The sequence below is a fragment of the Protopterus annectens genome, chromosome 8.part0 (genome assembly GCF_019279795.1).
Source record: "Protopterus annectens isolate FY-2018-M chromosome 8.part0, PAN1.0, whole genome shotgun sequence".
In the NCBI taxonomy this organism is placed as follows: domain Eukaryota; kingdom Metazoa; phylum Chordata; order Ceratodontiformes; family Protopteridae; genus Protopterus; species Protopterus annectens.
The window spans coordinates 1,920,799,991-1,920,818,150 of NC_056741.1; the positions used below are offsets into that span (position 1 = coordinate 1,920,799,991).

Consider the following 18,160-nt stretch of genomic DNA (forward strand, 5'->3'; position numbering starts at 1 on the left):
GCTAGAGATGAGAGGAAAGAATCCAACTGGGCATTCCTAGCTTTGGAGAAAGCATATGACAAGGTCCTAAGAAGAAAACTGATCTGGGCAGTACTGCAGTGGTTCAAAGTCCCAGAAACATTGATAGAATTAGTGCAGGCTATGTACAAGGACCCAATGACTCAAGTGCGAACAGTGTTTGGCCTTAAGAGGGGTTCCCAGTGGGAGTTGGTATACACCAGGATTCAGCTCTGAGCCCACTGCTGTTCATACTGGTGATGGACTACACAAGCAAACAGGTTGGAGGGGACAGATCAACAAAGATGTTGTATGCAGATGATTCAGCATTACAGGCAGACTCTAAGCAACAACTCCAGCAAAGTATAGAGCAATGGAATGCAAATATGAAGGCACATGGGATGAAACTAAGCACAGATAAGACAGTGGTAATGGCAGCAAACTGAGGAAATCAGAAGAAGCTGAGAATTGAGATAGAAGGGAAGATAGTGGAACAGGTAAATAGCTTCAAGTATCTGGGAGGGGTGGTTAAGGAGAAGTGGTCATAGTTAGAATCAGAGGGGCTGCAGCCAACTGGCATAGAGTGTCAGGTGTAGTCTATGGCAGAAGAATGACAAAGAAGCTGAAAAGTAAGGTGTACAAGACAGTGGTGCGACCAGTACTACTGTATGGTACAGAAACCTGGGCAGTAAATGCAGAAAAGTTGAAGATGCTAGAGGTGATGGAAATCAAGTGCCTGAGAAGGGTGGTAGGATGCACTCTGTGGGACAGACGAAGAAATGTGGTCATAAGAGCAGAAGTCAAAGTAGCTCCCATTGCAAAAAAGATCAAAGAGAACAGATTACAATGGTTTGGACTCGTGCAAAAAAGCAGAAGACAATCTGATAAAGAAGATTTGGAACAGACAGGAAGAAGGTAAGAAGAAACAAGGATGTCCAGCAAAGAGATGGATGGATTGTGTGAAAAAAGATGTGTGACAGTCAGGCATGAGTGTCGAAGAAGGCAGGAGTGTGGCATTGAATCGAGAGAGATGGCAGCAGTTAACACGATTCCTCGACCCTATATAGAAAATGGGAAAAAGAGGGATGATGATGATGATGATACATACACACACATATACACACACACATATATCTATATATATGTATATATATATATATATATATATATATATATATATATATATATATATATATATATATATATATGGGTCTACTTCTAATGACCGAACCGATTCAGACAGTGAAATCACCGCCAGAAAACCGACAACACACAAACGCTGACAAACACCAACACCATAACACCGACACACTACGTAAACAACACAGTACACTACAACACATATCCACTAGCCCTAACCCAAACCCTAACCCTAAGGTCCGACTACCGCACACTCCTACCTGCACCCTAACCTAACTCACTTACACACCCGAACCCCAAGCTCCGACACTGCACACTCTCCCTACCTGCACCCTAACCCTAACTCACTTACACACCAACCCCAAGCTACACTACGACACTCTCCTACCTGCACCCTAACCCTAACTCACTTACATACCCAACCCCAAGCTCCGACACTACCGCACACTCACCTATCACACACCCTAACCCTACATCCCTGAGTATTGCACACTTACCTGTCCGCTCCCTACTCCTAAATCCCTCACTATCGCATACTTACCAGGTCGCTTACACATTCCCTTGTCGGTCTTCCGTCTGTCGGGATTCGAAAGGTCGGTCAACTGCGTTGTCGGTCGTTGTCGGTGATTTCACTGTCGGCGAATCGCAGTCATTAGAAGGAGACCCATATATATATATGTATATATATATATATATATATACACACACACACACACACACACACACACACACACACACACACACACACTCATGATCAGTCGTAAATATACACACACACACACACACATGAACGCGCATGCACGCACACACACAGACACACACACACACACACACACACACACACACACACACACACACACACACACACACACACACACACACACACTGTCATCTCCTGGTTTTGAATAATGTTATCGCCAATAACTGAACAGTAATGTCAATGAAAGAAAAAGTGGGATACAAAAAAGAATGCACTGCCAAATTAGAAATTTATTTTTCCTAAGGAACTATCTTAATTCACAACACCTCATGAAATGTTTTACCTTTCTTCCCCAGCATCTTCTACTGAACTATCAAAAGTAAACAAACAAGTAAATATTATGCATCATCCTACAAGCAAACTATGGATGCAGCAGCCATGAAATGTAAAGTACAAGATCATGTATTGATTGTCATGTATCTTCTTCTTCTTTCAGCTGCTCCCGTCAGGGGTTGCCACAGCAGATCAACTGTTTCCATTTCTTCATGTCCTCTGCATCTTGCTCTGTCACACCAACCACCTGCATGTCCTCTCTCACCGCATCCATAAACCTTATGTTTTCCTGTTACCTGGCAGCTTCATCCTTAGCATCTTTTTCCCAATATACTCTGCATCCCTACTCAGCACATGTCCAAACCAACGTAATCTTGCCTCTCTGGCTTTGTCTCCAAACCTTCCAACCTGGGCTGACCCTCTAATATATTTTTTCCTAATCCTGTCCATCCTCGTCACACCCAGTGCAAATCTTAACATCTTCAACTCCGCCACGTCAAGTTCTGACTCCTGCCGTTTTGTCAGTGCCACTGTCTCCAACCCATATAACATAGCTGGTCTCACTACCCTCTTGTAGACCTTCCCTTTCACTCTTACTGGTACTCGTCTGTCACAAATCACTCCTGACACTCTGCTCCACCCACTCCATCCTGCCTGTACTCTCTTCTTCACCTCTCTTCCACACTCACCATTACTCTGAACTGTTGATCCCAAGTACTTAAACTCATCCACCTTCGCCACCTCTACTCCCTGCATTCTCACCATTCCTCTATCCTCCCTCTCATTCACACACATATATTCTGTCTTAGTCCTGCTGACCTTCATTCCTCTTCTCTCTAGAGCATATCTTCACCTCTCCATGGTCTCCTCCACCTGTTCCCTACTCTCACTACAGATCACAATGTCATCTGCAAACATCATAGTCCACATGGACTCCTGTCTGATCTCGTCTGTCAACCTGTCCATCACCATTGCAAATAAGAAAGGGCTCAGAGCTGATCCTTGATGTAATCCCACCTCCACCTTAAACGCATCTATCACTCCCACCGCAGACCTCACCGCTGTCACACTACCCTCGTACATATCCTGTACCACTCTTCCATACTTCTCTGACACTCCCGACTTCCTCATACAATACCACAACTCCTCTCTAGGTACCCTGTCATATGCTTTCTCTAAATCCACAAAGACACAATGCAACTCCTTCTGACCTTCTCTGTACTTCTCCATCAAAACTCTCAGAGCAAACATCGCATCTGTAGTGCTCTTTCCTGGCATGAAACCATACTGCTGATCACTAATCATCACCTCCCTTCTTAACCTAGCTTCCACTACTCTTTCCCATAACTTCATGCTGTGTCTGATCAGTTTAATCCCTCTGTAGTTACTACAGCTCTGCACATCACCCTTATTCTTAAAAATCAATACCAAAATACTTTTTCTCCATTCCTCAGGCATCCTCTCACTTTCCAAGATTTCATTAAACAATCTAGTTAAAAACTCTACTGCCATTTCGCCTAAACACCTCCATGCTTCCACAGGTATGTCATCTGGACCAACAGCCTTTCTGTTCTTCATCCTCTTCATAGCTATCCTTACTTCCTCCTTGCTAATCCACTGCACTTCATGATTCACTATCCACACATCATCCAACCTTCTCTCCCTCTCATTCTCTTCATTCATCAACCCCTCAAAGTACTCTTTCCATCTGCTCAACTCACTCTCCTTGCTTGTGAGTACATTTCCCTCATTATCCTTCATCACACTTACCTGCTGCACATCTTTACTAGCTTGGTCCCTCTGTCTAGCCAATCGGTACAGGTCCTTTTCTCCCTCCTTGGTGTCCAACCTTTTATATAACTCTTCATACGCCTTATCCTTAGCCTTCACCACCTCTCTCTTTGCCATGCACCTCATCTCCTTATATTCTTGTCTACTTTCTTCATTTTTTTGACAAAACCACTTCTTCTTCTTCGCCATCCTCTTTTTCTGTATACTCTCCTGTACTTCTTCATTCCGCCACCAGGTCTCCTTGTCCTCCTTCCTCTTTCCAGATGTCACACCAAGCACCTTTCTAGCCATCTTTCTTACTAACTCTGCTGCAGTTACTCAGCTATTCGGTAACTCTTCACTGCCACCCAGTGCCTGTCTTAACTCTTCCCTGAACATCACCTCACAATTACCCTTTTTCAATTTCCATCATTTGATCCTTGGTGCTGCCCTCACACTCATCCTCCTCCTCTTCTTGATCACCAATGTCATCCTACAAACCACCATCCTATGCTGCCTAACTACACTTACACACCGGCATTAAAAAGCAACTTGTAAAAGACTTAACTTTCTTTTCTAGGTGTTTCACAAATAATAATCTCAAACTTTCTTGAGTGGCATAAGCCAGGGAACCTTGTTGGCTAGGCTTACTTAGGCCCTTGGGCCAATAGCCTAGTACCTACCTATGAACCTAAACTCAGATCTTTGGTAGCAGGTCAAAACTTTCCACCATTCCAAATAAATCAGTCCTTAATATAAAACCATCAGAACTGCATTAAAAATATAACATAAACTTAAAATACCTACGCATTTGGTTAGACCAGTACCTAAGCTTGCAATATCACATCAAAATGAACACTTATTCTGGTAAAAAACAAATCCCAGAAAGGCAGAAATGCCATTGGTAAAGGAGCTTTATTATTTCAATTCAAATACAGCCTTACAGTCATTGCTAACACATCAAATAAAAGCTATCCTATCTGTAGATTTATTACCTTAGCATCATCCTAGCAACACCACTGTACAGACCTAACCAAAGCAAAATGACTCCCAATAAAACAATGATGCAAATTTCTCATAGGCTCTCTTATCTTCAAATTAACATACAATGTATGATTCAGATCACAAAATTAAATTATCCATTTACCAATTTAATCTTTTTCTCTTCCCAAAACAAATTTTCCTAATGGCACCACAAACTTAGGAATTCATACCACTTAAAGTTAGAGAGACACTGATGCCTTCCCTAAATTCAGGCAGAAATAAACTTAACGACAATTCAAAGGAACCATATGCAAATGCCATTCCTCCTGACATCACCTTATAACAGCTGCCTACCTCCCCAACTCATATCCATCCACATACTCTTACCACCATAGCTAACTTAATTCAATCATCCCCTCACCTTCTCCCTTATTACCCTCCCACCTTAACCCTCCCTTTCACCCCACATAACCTTTTTTTTTTCTTTTTCCTCTATTGGTTTCATTATGTCAAGGGAAGAGAGAAAATAGAATAACAAAGAGGAGGTCTACATACTTTACATATTGTATATACAAATTTAACAGTACTACTCATACTCCTATCAAGTCAGCTGTCTTCTGACAAATAGCCTGTGCTAAAAAACATTATGTTGTTTGTTCCTTTCTTAGATTTGTATCTATATTTTTTCTTTTGTTTAATTTGTTTGTTTTTACATTTGTATAACACTTGTGGGCTGAGAGGGAAAATGGTCCATACAGATCAGTACTCTACCCACTTAATAAAAACATAATGACCATTGCCTGACGTATGGTTTATCAGGTAACCACTGGTTCCATTGCTGGTACTGGGGTATTTATCTTGTCTTGATTAGAAACACTCTGAATAGCTATGTTATTCTGTCAAGATGCCAGTTTCAGTCATGTAACAACCATGTCAAGCTCTTGAAAATCATTCTGACTGGTATATACTACTAAAGCAGAGCATTATTCCATATTTTTTCTTAAAACTATGCATAGAAGAAAAGCCTAGTGCCTCAGTTAGAACAAGCCATGAAAGCAGTGGCATGTTATCTGGATAGCTGCTGTTTCCTCATCATACCTCTCAAACGTCCCTGTTTTGAAGGAATGTTCCTATTTTCAGGTTTGATTTAACCCTGCACAGTACAAGTATGACCCTATTTTTGGAGGTATATCCATATTTTCAAGCTTGCTTTATCCCGTCACATTTGTTCCCCTCAACCACCCAGCCGTGGATTCTTTTATTCATGCCTGTGAAGAGGAGTTAATGAGAACAAGAATGTCTCAAAAAGGGAAACAGTTTTTCAATCTAACCAAAGAAGAAAATCAGGCACTTAAAGAGCTTAAAGAGAGGAATGATATTGTGGTTAAACCTGCTGACAAAGGAGGAGCCATAGTGGTAATGAATGCAATGATGTATGTCCGATGGATGAACGAATTATTAAGTGATCGAAAGACCTATTCCTTGATTAGTAAGAATGAACTAAATATTATGAAACGGAAGATCCAGCAGGCTCTTTATGACATGCTATTGCAAAGGGAGATTAATGAGTATTTGCATGATCTCTTCATCACTGAGCACCCCACCGTACCAACTATCAGTGGATTACCAAAAATTCATAAAGCTCTTAAACGCCCACCTTTAAGACCAATTGTGGCTGGTAGAGGATGGCTGACAGAATCTATTTCTATGTTTATTGAACAAGAACTAAAAAAAATGCTACCTAGGGCCTCCACTGTGATTAAAGATACAGCTGAGTTTCTACAACATCTGTATATAGCTCTAGAACATCATGATGATTTTGAGAGTCTGCTATTGGTAACCCTAGACGTGAATAGTTTATTCACTTCCATACCAAATAATTATGGCATTGAAGCAGTAAGAGAATTTCTAACTGAAGAGAAGGTAGAATCACGTTTGATATGTGATCTTTTGGAAATCGTGTTGGAGTACAATGTGTTTACCTATGACAACAGCTACTATTGGCAAAGATGGGGGCTTGCCATGGGCACGCCCTGTGCCAATAGTTATGCAAACTTGGTTTTAGCCAACTGGGAGAGAGCTTGGTCCAAGGATGCTAATAACATTTGAAATGACCAGATAATTCTGTACAATCGGTTTGTGGATGACACCTTCATTGTATGGAAGGGCAAAGAAGAAGATTTAAGAAGCTTTGTTAACTTCCTGTCACAGACCACTACTTTCCTGAAATTTGATGTAGAAACATCTAGAGAGATGACTGACTTTCTGGATTTGAGATTATCTCTTGATCCGGGGAAGGGAATAGACACTTGCCTCTATAGGAAAGATATGTGGCAAAACCACATGCTCCATTTTTCCAGTATGCATTCCAGGCATATTTTCTCTGACATTGTTGAAAATCAAATTGCAAGGATTTCAAAGCTATGTACAGAAGAGGCAACCTTTCTCCAGGAAGAAGAGAGGCTTATTAATAATTTCAGCCAAGGAGGATATGGAAAGAGAAGTTTAGAACTAAACAAGACCAGAATTAATGACATACATAAAGGAAAAGGCAAACCTTTTTATTCCTCTAAGGTCAGAGAAGGTGAAAGTACACCATCCCTAGCTATACCTAAAAGAACATCTAACTTAAGGGTCAATTTGACTTACAGTATGGACCATGGTAACGTATGCCAGGTGATCAGAAAGTTCTGGCCGATTCTAACTTAGGATAAAAAGTTAAAAGAGATTGTTGGAGATAACCCAAGTTTCCTTTTCAAAAATAAAAAGAATCTCAAAAGGATTTTATGCTGAAATGATGGGATATGTAACAACTACATACATAATAATTCATCAGGAACAAAGAAATGTGGCTTCTGCAAGGTCTGCAATGTAATCAATTGTAGCAACACATTTAAGCATCCGGTTACTAAACAGACATTTGTTTTTCATGGATTAGCTAATTGCCTAACCAGCAATATTGTTTACATAGCTACCTGCACTTCCTGCACAGCATTTTATGTTGGAAAAACTCATATGAAGCTAAAGGAAAGACTTATCAAACATCAATCTGATATACGTAACAGAAAGGAAACAAATTCTCTTTGTCTTCATTTACGTGATCATGAGGGGCATAACTTTGTTTTCATGGTCATCTCAAAGATACATTTTACTTCCAGAGAAGGAGACCTGACCAGTCTGACTGACAGAGAGGAAGCCGAATGGATAATGCAGCTGAGGGCAGATAACCCCCCTGGCCTTAATGGCTGTGTTCCCTTAAAACCTTTTCTTAAAAATAGACGAGCAATGAGCTATGCTCACTTATGACCTGTTTTTATTGACAGAAACCTTAGGTATACTGACTTAGGCTCTGATGTCCCAAAGAAGCTGTTGTAATGAAATAAAAAGAAGCGCCCTAAATGACCATCTTAATTTTTTTTTTTTAATTTTTTAATTTTTAATTTTTAATTTTTCACCTTTTTCTCTCAAAATCTTGGCCTTTATGCAGAGCTTGTTCTTTTAACCAGAACCTACTGAAAAGATTTTACTAATATTCCTTCTGAAAATATGTCTGTCTTAGAAATGTCAAACTGTCATGTTGTTTTAAACAAAGAGTTTTAAATAAAGAGTTTTAACTTCAAGCTATGGAGGTGTGTACCAATGGACTAACTTGATTGGTTAACATTCATCATTCACTGAGGTGTTTTATTGGATGATACCAACTTTTAAACACTGAACCCAGCTTACCTACTTGGATCTGAAGAAGGCTTGAAAAAGCTGAAAGCGCTTGTCCATTGTTTACATCAGAAGGGTTCTTCACTTTTATGTTCGTTTTTTCTGTTTTTATGACATCCGCATGTTTTAAAGCTGTGGAATTACAACGCCACTTGACTTTTACAACAGCAAAGCTCTATATTTCATATATTGTGGATTCAACATGGTAAAAACCTGTTATTGAAGCTGTTGTTTTGAAGCTGTCTTTCTGCCATTTTGGTTGTTTAGCAAGTTTTGAATACTTAGATGAAATACTAATACCAGTGGGTGCAACGGTCTTCCAATATTTACATTGTTTTTCTTTCTGCTGAGCGTTCATTAGCAGAATTCACTTCTTTTTCTGGAAAAATCTACCATGGACTGGTCTTCTGGAAGTGCAAAGCAAAAAAGAAAGTATTAATTTCCAAATTCAAAGAGAAAAAGGAAAGTACTAATGTGAAGAAACTAAAGCAACAAAAGCACAGATGCAAATAACCATTCATCCCATCTCTGATTATGTTTAGATGCCTTCCATTATGAAAACATTTTAATGCAGATTCATGGCTTATACAATAACTTTTTATACTACATACACAGGAAAACATACAACCAGGTTACTAGCTAGTGGCTCTAGAGCATTTTCTAGCCTAGCCATGTTAACCCCAAGTATCTCCATTTGCTCTTTTTGAGTAGTTCGCATAATGAATTTATGAACAAAGTTTGTCTGTGATCAACATGGACAGGGGTAGCCGTTGTTGATCACAGACCCTCTCTGTTCATAAATATGTTCTGCAAACTACCCAAAAAGAACAAAAGGGGAAACTTGGGATTAACATGCCTATACTTGTAAAGGTTCTAAAGCCGCTAGCCTAGTAACCTCGTATGAATGCTATGAAGCTATGAACCACAGAAATAAAAGACAACTGAACCATTTAACTAATCTGCCTGTGGAGGCAATATCTGTATTTTATAGGTTCATAAGTTCATAGATAGGTACTAGGCTATCTGCCTGAAGGCATTTATAAGCCTAGTCAGAATGTGTTGGCTTTCGCAGCCGCCTTAGATTAGATCACTGTGCCTCTGTCCAGCAGAACCACTGGAGTGATCCCCTGGGTAAACTTTCTGTTTCCCATCAACTCGTCAAGGTTTCTCTTGAGAGTGTTAGTGAGGAGCTCTGCCTAATGTAGATTGGAATCTTGTCCCAAAGCATGGGGAGTCTCTGGGACAGGAATCTGTCCCTCCAGCACATCCAATTTATTGTTGTGGTGAGGTTTAGATCACTAGAGCATGTGGCTCGAGGGGATATTGTTTTCTTTAGGTGGAGCATGTCCATCAATTCTGGGTTGGACATGGCCTTGTATGTCAGGCAGAGATCACCTCTGAGTAGGCGGTATGCAACCAAGTACAGCTGGAGTTTCTTCAGTTGAGTGCATAGGGCATCTGTTTGTGGCCAGTGATCCTCTTGGTGAGGTACTTCTGTGGTCTTTCCAGCTGTTGCAGGTGTCTTGTAAGGTACATCCCAAATGGGGCATTGTACTCTATGATGGCTCTGATGAGTGATGAGTAGAGGGGCACAATGACCTCTTTTGATCTGGATGTGAACCCTTTTGTGATTAGGTGGGCCACATAGAAGGATTTTCTAACCACTTATAGTGGATTAATATCTACATTTTATAGTGGATTAATTGCCATCTATTAAAAGATCCCTTAAAGGACAGCAGCATTCAGAAGCTGAGCAAACTTATGTTTATATTGTGATTATTTGTTCAGTACTAATGCTTCTGTATCACTTTCATTAGGAAAAATTATTTTGAAATTCATTATACTCTTAAAATGGCCTGTCCGAGCTACCATACTATGTGATTTTGTATTTGTAGCAGGCCATCTTCCTACAATGCGCTTTCCATCTGCACTCTACATTGCATAGCAAGGTATCTGCTCTCTTAGCAGTCCAGTGACTTAAACAGCCACCTTTTAAACATCTGCTTATTTTCAATGTTTGCAAAGATGGGGTACTGGTGTATCTTTTTCACAACTTCATCTCAATATTATGGACAGGTTACTAAACCAACCAGATATTATCAGATTTGGATGTTCTGCTAAAAATAGTTGCTAAGTAGGTGACTGAGGTGTCAACTAACTTATCAATCACTTTTCCCCTAATTATCTATAAGTGACAATGCTCACACTCAAAACACAACACATATATATTTTTTCTAATAATCCTATTTATATTTGGAAGTTTGATACATTGTTATGGCTATAAATTTCTTTGAGCATAGCTTCAGGAACTCCAACAGAGAAAGTCCCCAAGTCCCAGAAAAATAATCCCCCACCCTCACGGAGGAGTCAGTATTTGGCTTAGACCCCTAATTTTCAACCAACACATATTTTCATTGGGCATTATCCATATACATTTAGACTACTACTAGAAAAAAGTACCAAGTAATTAACAACTGAAGAGCATAACGTCATCAGACTTACTTAGACTTCGCCTGAAACTGGACTGGGCCTAATCAAGGAGTCTATCCTCATCATTTGAAAACTGCTGACTTAGTTGAAGATTCCTCATCCTCCCTTACTTGATGACTTGTGTTCTGGCTTGTAAGGTAAAAGAGAGTGAGACAGATGCTAGATAAAAATAATGAAAAATTTCACAGGCATACAAAATGGTGAGCACAGTCACAGCAGGATCAGGTACATTCAGAAGAGGAAGTGACTCATAAATGATAAAGTCACTGTATGAGTCAGTCTTGGGGCTGCCTACAAACTAGTAACAAAGGTAATTTTTGCCGAGAAATTTTTAAGCTTGGACGAAATTGTCCAAACAACTTGATTTCTTTTGAGAAGAACCACTTATTTACCATCTGAACCAAAAAATGTGTAGAAATATGTGTGAACAATGCTCTGGTTTAAGTGACAAATCTAACCAAGGAAACTCAAGGTTATCAACTTATCCAAGTTTTTTGCAATTAATCCAATTTTATTTATCTATGTGTAGAATGCAAGTATTCAAATAGTGTCCATTTAATAGGGAAACTTTCCATTTTCATCCTTAAAAATATTAAACAATATTAAGTAATACTATAACACAGATCACATTACCCCTACATTAATTTAGTCAAGGTGACAGCAAAGGAGGAAAAGGCGGGATGAAGATGGAAAAGCGGTATTCATATAATAGTCATTTTTTGTTTATGTTTTTTCTCACTCAGCTCTTCTTCTCATCCACCATGCCCTCATACTCTCCTGTCACTATTTTATTAGTCTTGTCACTTTTCTGTATAATCTTGCCTTCCATGTTGCTAACTCTTGTCAGAGTTGTTGCATACTGTTCAGGGGTCATGTTTCAAGTCTACCTTAATCTCTTGTTGAGAATATCAACGTAACACCAAGCCAAACAAGTTACATTCTGTTTGTGAATGCATAACTTGCACTGATGTGCTTCAGTCATATCAGTTCCCTGAGCTGCCAGTTCTGTGGGAGCATCTCTAAACAAACATTGTTGCTATCATCAATCTTAAAAGTGTTTCTTTACTAGAAAACAAAACAAAAACATGATGATTTTGCTCCTAGGACAGGGGTCGGACTGCTTCTGGTCATGATCATGCGCAAGCATAGAAGAGCCAATTTAAAAAAAAAAGAAAGGAAGAAATGAAAACATGTCACTTAATTATTCTAATACATTACTATATCACTGTCATTAGTGTAAGAAAATTCATGTGTGTCTGTAATATATATGTACACACACCTATATGTACACACACACACACACACACACACACACACACACACACACACACACACACACACACACACACACACACACACACACACACACACACACACACACATATATGGCTACATACAGTTCAGTTTGTCAACATCATGAAATACTAACACACCATACATGAAGACTGCACAATGTTTGCATTTAACACACAAGTAACATATATGCATGCATGCATGTACGCAAGCGTGCACACACACACACACACACACACAAACACACACACATATTTGTATATGAGAATATATGCACAATCAGTGTGCAACAGAAGAGGTAAAGGACTTTTTTGATCTTTAAGATATACCTTTTGCAATTAGTTCCACAAAGTGCAAGGATTTCCCAATCACTGTTACAACATGATGGTCAAATTAGAGGGAACTGTCCACCCATGTTCCAAGATCTCTCATAACATTACCTTTTTGAAGTAGGGTGTTGTACCTACTGTAAGCTGGAGGGAGAGATTGTTTACAGAAGTTGATAATATTGTACATTTTGGTGTTAAATTTGAATATATTTGTAGTACACCAGTTAACAGCAAACATAAGCTTAAGCTGAAATGCATGTGTGTAGGAAGTGGACATAAGGATAACACCCATTTTACAATCATCAGCAAACTTGGTTAACTAGAGATCTTCACTAGTGATTTTGAGATCAGCGAAGTTGTTGTTGTATCTTTCGGCTTTTCCCAGTTAGGGGTCGCCACAGGGGAACTCTGGTCCGCTAATGATTGGCAGTTTTACGCATTGACTTGCCTTGCCACCGGGCTGTCAAACTTTCAATTCATTCACGCCCGCGATGTCTATCAGAAGACGCACAGAAGGAGAATCGACAATCAACACGACAACGCCTACTGTGAACCGTGACAAGCGCACAAAGTAAATGCCAAATATCCCAGGTCCCAAGACACATCCTGTAGTGTGAAAAAGCACCCGTCAGCCTCATTGTTTGGATTCTTTCAGTCAATTTTCAATTCATTTAACTACATACATGTTAATTTGGAGTGCATTTAGTTTGTTTATTATATTGACATGAGGTATAGTATCAAATGCTTTAGCAAGATCAAGATACACTGTATGGACAGAGTGCTCACTGTCCATTGTCTGTGTCACACTCTCAAAGAAGTTTACCAGATTCATCAGACAGGATCTACCCTTCACAACAAACTGCTAGGGTCAAGTCCAATAATTTATTTATTTATTTGACATTTGTTTACCGGGAAAGTCTGACTAGGCGCAAGACCTATTTTCAGCAGAGGCCCGGGGAGAAAAGCTCCAGAATGATAAGAAAAAAATTAGACAGGTGCAAAAGCAAAAATACACAACAATAGTATATCATACATAGCTACAAATAATACAATATATAAGCAGAGAGCTGAAAATACATGGGTAGATATTCATTGTTACATGTCCATAGAAAAAATGTTTTAACACATATGATGAACTGAGCATAACATATCACATGTGAAAAATTTAGATGATAGGACCGATCAGAATACAATTTGAGAGAGAAGTAGATGGTGACTTTAGTAGAGAATCGGAGTAGTAGGTGTCTGGGTAAGTGAGTAAGATCATGTCGGAGGGAAAGATTAGATGGAGGAAGTAATAAGCAGAAGTAGGGAACTCGCAGAAGGAGCAGGTGCATGAGGAGGGTAGCTAGCATGGGCATAACCAATTATTGGATAAGTGGCTTTTGAGTATTTTTTGAAGTGAACAGTGTTAGTTGTAGACCTGATAGTATGTGGGAGAGTGTTCCAGGTTTTGGCTATGTGATATGATTAAAGTGAGTCTCCTTCAGTATTATTGGCTTTGGATATTTGAAGTATCGATTTATTGGTGGAACACAATGCACGGATATTGGAATATGGTTGTAGTATGTTTTGGAGGTAGGGGTCTTTTCAGGTTGGTGTAGTATTCTATGGGCCATTATGAGTTGGGTATAGTGTAAGTGATTGGGTAGTTCAAGCTAGGGGAGTTGATTTAGGGCTAGGCAATGGTGAGATCTGTGTGTAGAATCTGTGGTGAATTTTGCTATTTTATTATAACAGGCTTTTAGCTTACTCATATCTGTTATCTTTAAATTGGTGTATATGGGAGAGGCGTAAAGGGATGTGAAGAGCAAGAGGGTTCTAGCTATAGCGGCTTTTGTGTTATTCATTAGTAATTGTTTGCTTTTGTATAGCATGCCTATCTTTTTGTGTACCTTTTTATTGTTTGTGATATATGAATGTCAAATTTCATGTTGTTATCAATTAGCACTCCTGGGATATGGCAGAAATCATGGTATTTCCTATAGAAGTGATAAAGAAGGCAGGTAGAGAGTCTATGGCTCTAGTGGGCTGAAATAGCATATGTTTGGTTTTGTTTGGGTTGAAGATGAGCTGAGATTTAGAAAGCCAGGATTCTATGATTCAGCTATATTGTTGATACCATAATGGACCTGATTAGTGCTGATATGTTCCACAGCTTTGCATCCAAGATTCAACAGACTGAAGTGTCTAATTTATGGGTTCAGCCATGGGAATTACCCTTGTGAAGTGGCATCACCACAGCTGTGCATCATACCTGTGGAACAAAGCCAGTTGTTAAGTTCAGAATAGATTGAGTGGATCTGCCAGCACTTGTTCAGTGCTGTTTATTAGGCAGCTGGATTTGTTGTCAGATCCCAAGGAGAATGTATTTTTTTTCTTGTTTTAGAAAGCAATTTTAGTAAATGTTCTTTAGTAATAATTAGGGGTCAGAGACCTTCAGGGATATGTGGGGGTTCGTATAGTTATGTCCAAGGTGAAGTTTGCATAGAATTTGTTGGGAATATCCACTCAATCTAAGTGGGTGTTTTCATTTTTAATGCACTCAGGGCGATGTTGAGTGCTATTCTTCATCTCCCTGGTGTAATTAAAGAAGGCGTCACAGCTGTCTTCAGCTTCAGAAAATAATGTGAATGCATGGAATGCCTTTGTTTTCCTTATGTTATTTTTCATTTCCTTTCTTAACTTCTTGATGTTATTCCAGATTTTAATTTTTTTTAAATTTTACATTTGTTTACCTTGGACTTCTAACTGGATGTGGAGATCCATGAATTAGTATGTTGGCAATATTCTTGTCAACTATCATGCTGAATTTACTCTTAAATTTCCCATTTTGTTTTGATCTAGTTTGGACATCTAAGCTTGTACATTTATCCAGTTCAAAATAGAATTTGTCTGCATAAGTATTTGCATCAACAGCTTGAGTAGTTTGGAGAAATCTTCATAGAATTTTAGTAAGTTTCTACATTTAAAGTCCTTGAATTCAGTAATATTTGTATCTGATATTTTAGAGATATTGATGGAGAAGATTATCAGTTTGTGATTGGATTTAACCAGTGAAGTGAATACCATGGCAATAATATGGAAGATTTGATGTTTGTAGAGACCAGGTCAAAAATATTTGACCTGTGGTGGTTTCTTCAAAAATTTGGTCCAAGGGATTCTTGCTTAAGAAACCTAAGAAGTTTTGGGCATACCATACATTTGAGGTGCAGGTTTTATGATTAATCATTGAGTAATTAAAGGATCCCAGAATGACAGAGGTTCTATTTATTTGAAAGTTCATCCAGGAGTATAGGAATCTAACATGGTTTTTCGAGGACATAGAAGGCGTCCTGTAGCAAGCTATTGATCCTACCTTGTGTGATTTGGATGTCAATAAGTTCTGTTCTTGGATTTCTAAATATCTGCCAAGAGGTATGCCAGCACAGTTTCCTTCAGGTCTAAAGGCATTTGGCTAATGTGACTATTCCAGAAGCTTTAACTCACTCATGCCATATTTTGCGTACATTAGGAGCAGGCAATTACCATGCTGTTCTGCACTATGCATCAAATTTAATACAAAATGTCATCACAAATTAATCATGTTACCTTGTGCAAGCTTCACTTTATATGTGCTACCCTACAATACTGTATGTGTGCGATGAGTGACTGTCACTACTGTTATTTATTTTGGGTATCATGTGGCTTAGGTTATGTCTACAAAGGGACATTTGTGTCAGGTATACCAGCTTTATTACGAATTAAATAAATAAATAGGCAAAGAAATTATAAGAGCATTTTTTTTAAGTTTTGTTGTTTCCCTGAAAGTGAACATGTGAAGCCATGAAAGTTTGTACACAATTCTCCTTCCATGTTAGCCACTTCTAGGTCCAATAAATGTTATCATATGCTATAACACCTTCATCTTGCATCTTGATGTATCATTTAGCATTATTTTTGGATAAAAATAATCTGTTGTTTCTATACCATATCTCCAGACAATGTTCCTGGTGTGATCACCCAAGTGACCATCTCCATATCTGTTTTTTACCTGCAGGATGCGTTACTATGGAGATGTTCCTCTCTCAGCTAAAGCTGTGCTTCCTACCAAACATCCTTACATGAGTACCACAAACCATACTAAAATCAAAAGTGGTTCTAGACATGACATGTCAGATGATGGAACACCGTGTAAGTATTCAGCTGCTTAAAAATATCAAGAGTATCCTTTAAAGCTGAAAAAATCTATATGGCTTGCATTCCAGTACTAAAACAGCAACTAAAAGAAAAAATAAGCTTGACACAAAATTGTTTGCACTATACTGAAATTGTATGCAAAGAAAAAAGGGATATATATATATATATATATATATATATATATATATATATATATATATATATATATATGCCCATTAACTAACTAAATATCAGCAAACAACAATAGAGGATGAGCTAGGAACTAAGAAGAATATGGCCATACAATAAATCATTTATGTTCAGCTAAACAAATGGGCAACCTGCCAGCAATGGTTTTCTTTGTACGTATGTGTATAGCCTCTCTGGTACAAGTCCAAGATTACCAAATCTGGGCAATTTACATCCTCCATCTGCTAGTTTGCCATTCAGTCACATGGTCAGGTCTCATTTGAATGTGCATTTATCGGTTAAGCCACAATCTAGTGGCCAAATATGTCATCATCATCATCATCATCACCCCCTTTTTTCCAGTTTTCTACATGGGGTCGAGGTATTGTGTTAACTGTCACCAACTCTCTCGATTCAGTGCCACACTCCTGTCTTCTTCAACAGTCATGACTGCCGCAGATCTTCTTTCACACAATCTGTCCACCTCTTTGCTGGACATCCTCGCTTTCTCTTACCTTCTCCTTGTCTGTCCTAAATCTTCCTCACCAGATTGTCTTCTGCTTTTCTAAACATGTGCCCAAACCACCGTAATCTGTTCTCTTTGATCTTTTCTGCAATTGGAGCTAATTTGGTTTCTGCTCTTTTGCCCTCATTTCTTCGTCTGTCCCAAAGTGTGCATCCGATCACCTTTCTCAGGCACTTGATTTCCATCACCTCTAGCTTCTTCAAGTGTTCTGCCTTTACTGCCCAGGTTTCTGTATCAAACAGTAGTACTGATCGCACCACTGTCTTGTACACCTTACTTTTCAGCTTCTTTGGGATTCTTCTGTCATAGACTACACCTGATACTCTATGCCAGTTGTCTGCAGCCCCTCTGATTCTGGCTTTGACCTCTTCATTCAGACTACCCTTCTCCTCAACTACTCCACCCAGATACCTGAAGCTGTTTACTTGTTCCACTATCTTCCCTTCTATCTCTATTCTCAGCTTCTTCTGATTTCCTCAATTTGCTGCCATTAGCACTACCTTATCTGTGCTTAGTTTCATCTCATGTGCCTTCAGA

At 39.0% G+C, this 18,160-nt stretch overlaps 1 protein-coding gene across 1 annotated transcript in view; it reads left to right on the plus strand.

Moving 5' to 3' along the window:
- Positions 1-18,160, plus strand: part of LOC122809720 (RNA-binding Raly-like protein) — a 725,137-nt gene that overhangs the window by 280,949 nt on the left and 426,028 nt on the right. The window contains exon 3 of the mRNA XM_044081421.1: positions 16,790-16,923. Coding sequence (XP_043937356.1) covers positions 16,790-16,923 — 134 coding nt within the window. The remainder of the gene's footprint in view (positions 1-16,789; positions 16,924-18,160) is intronic.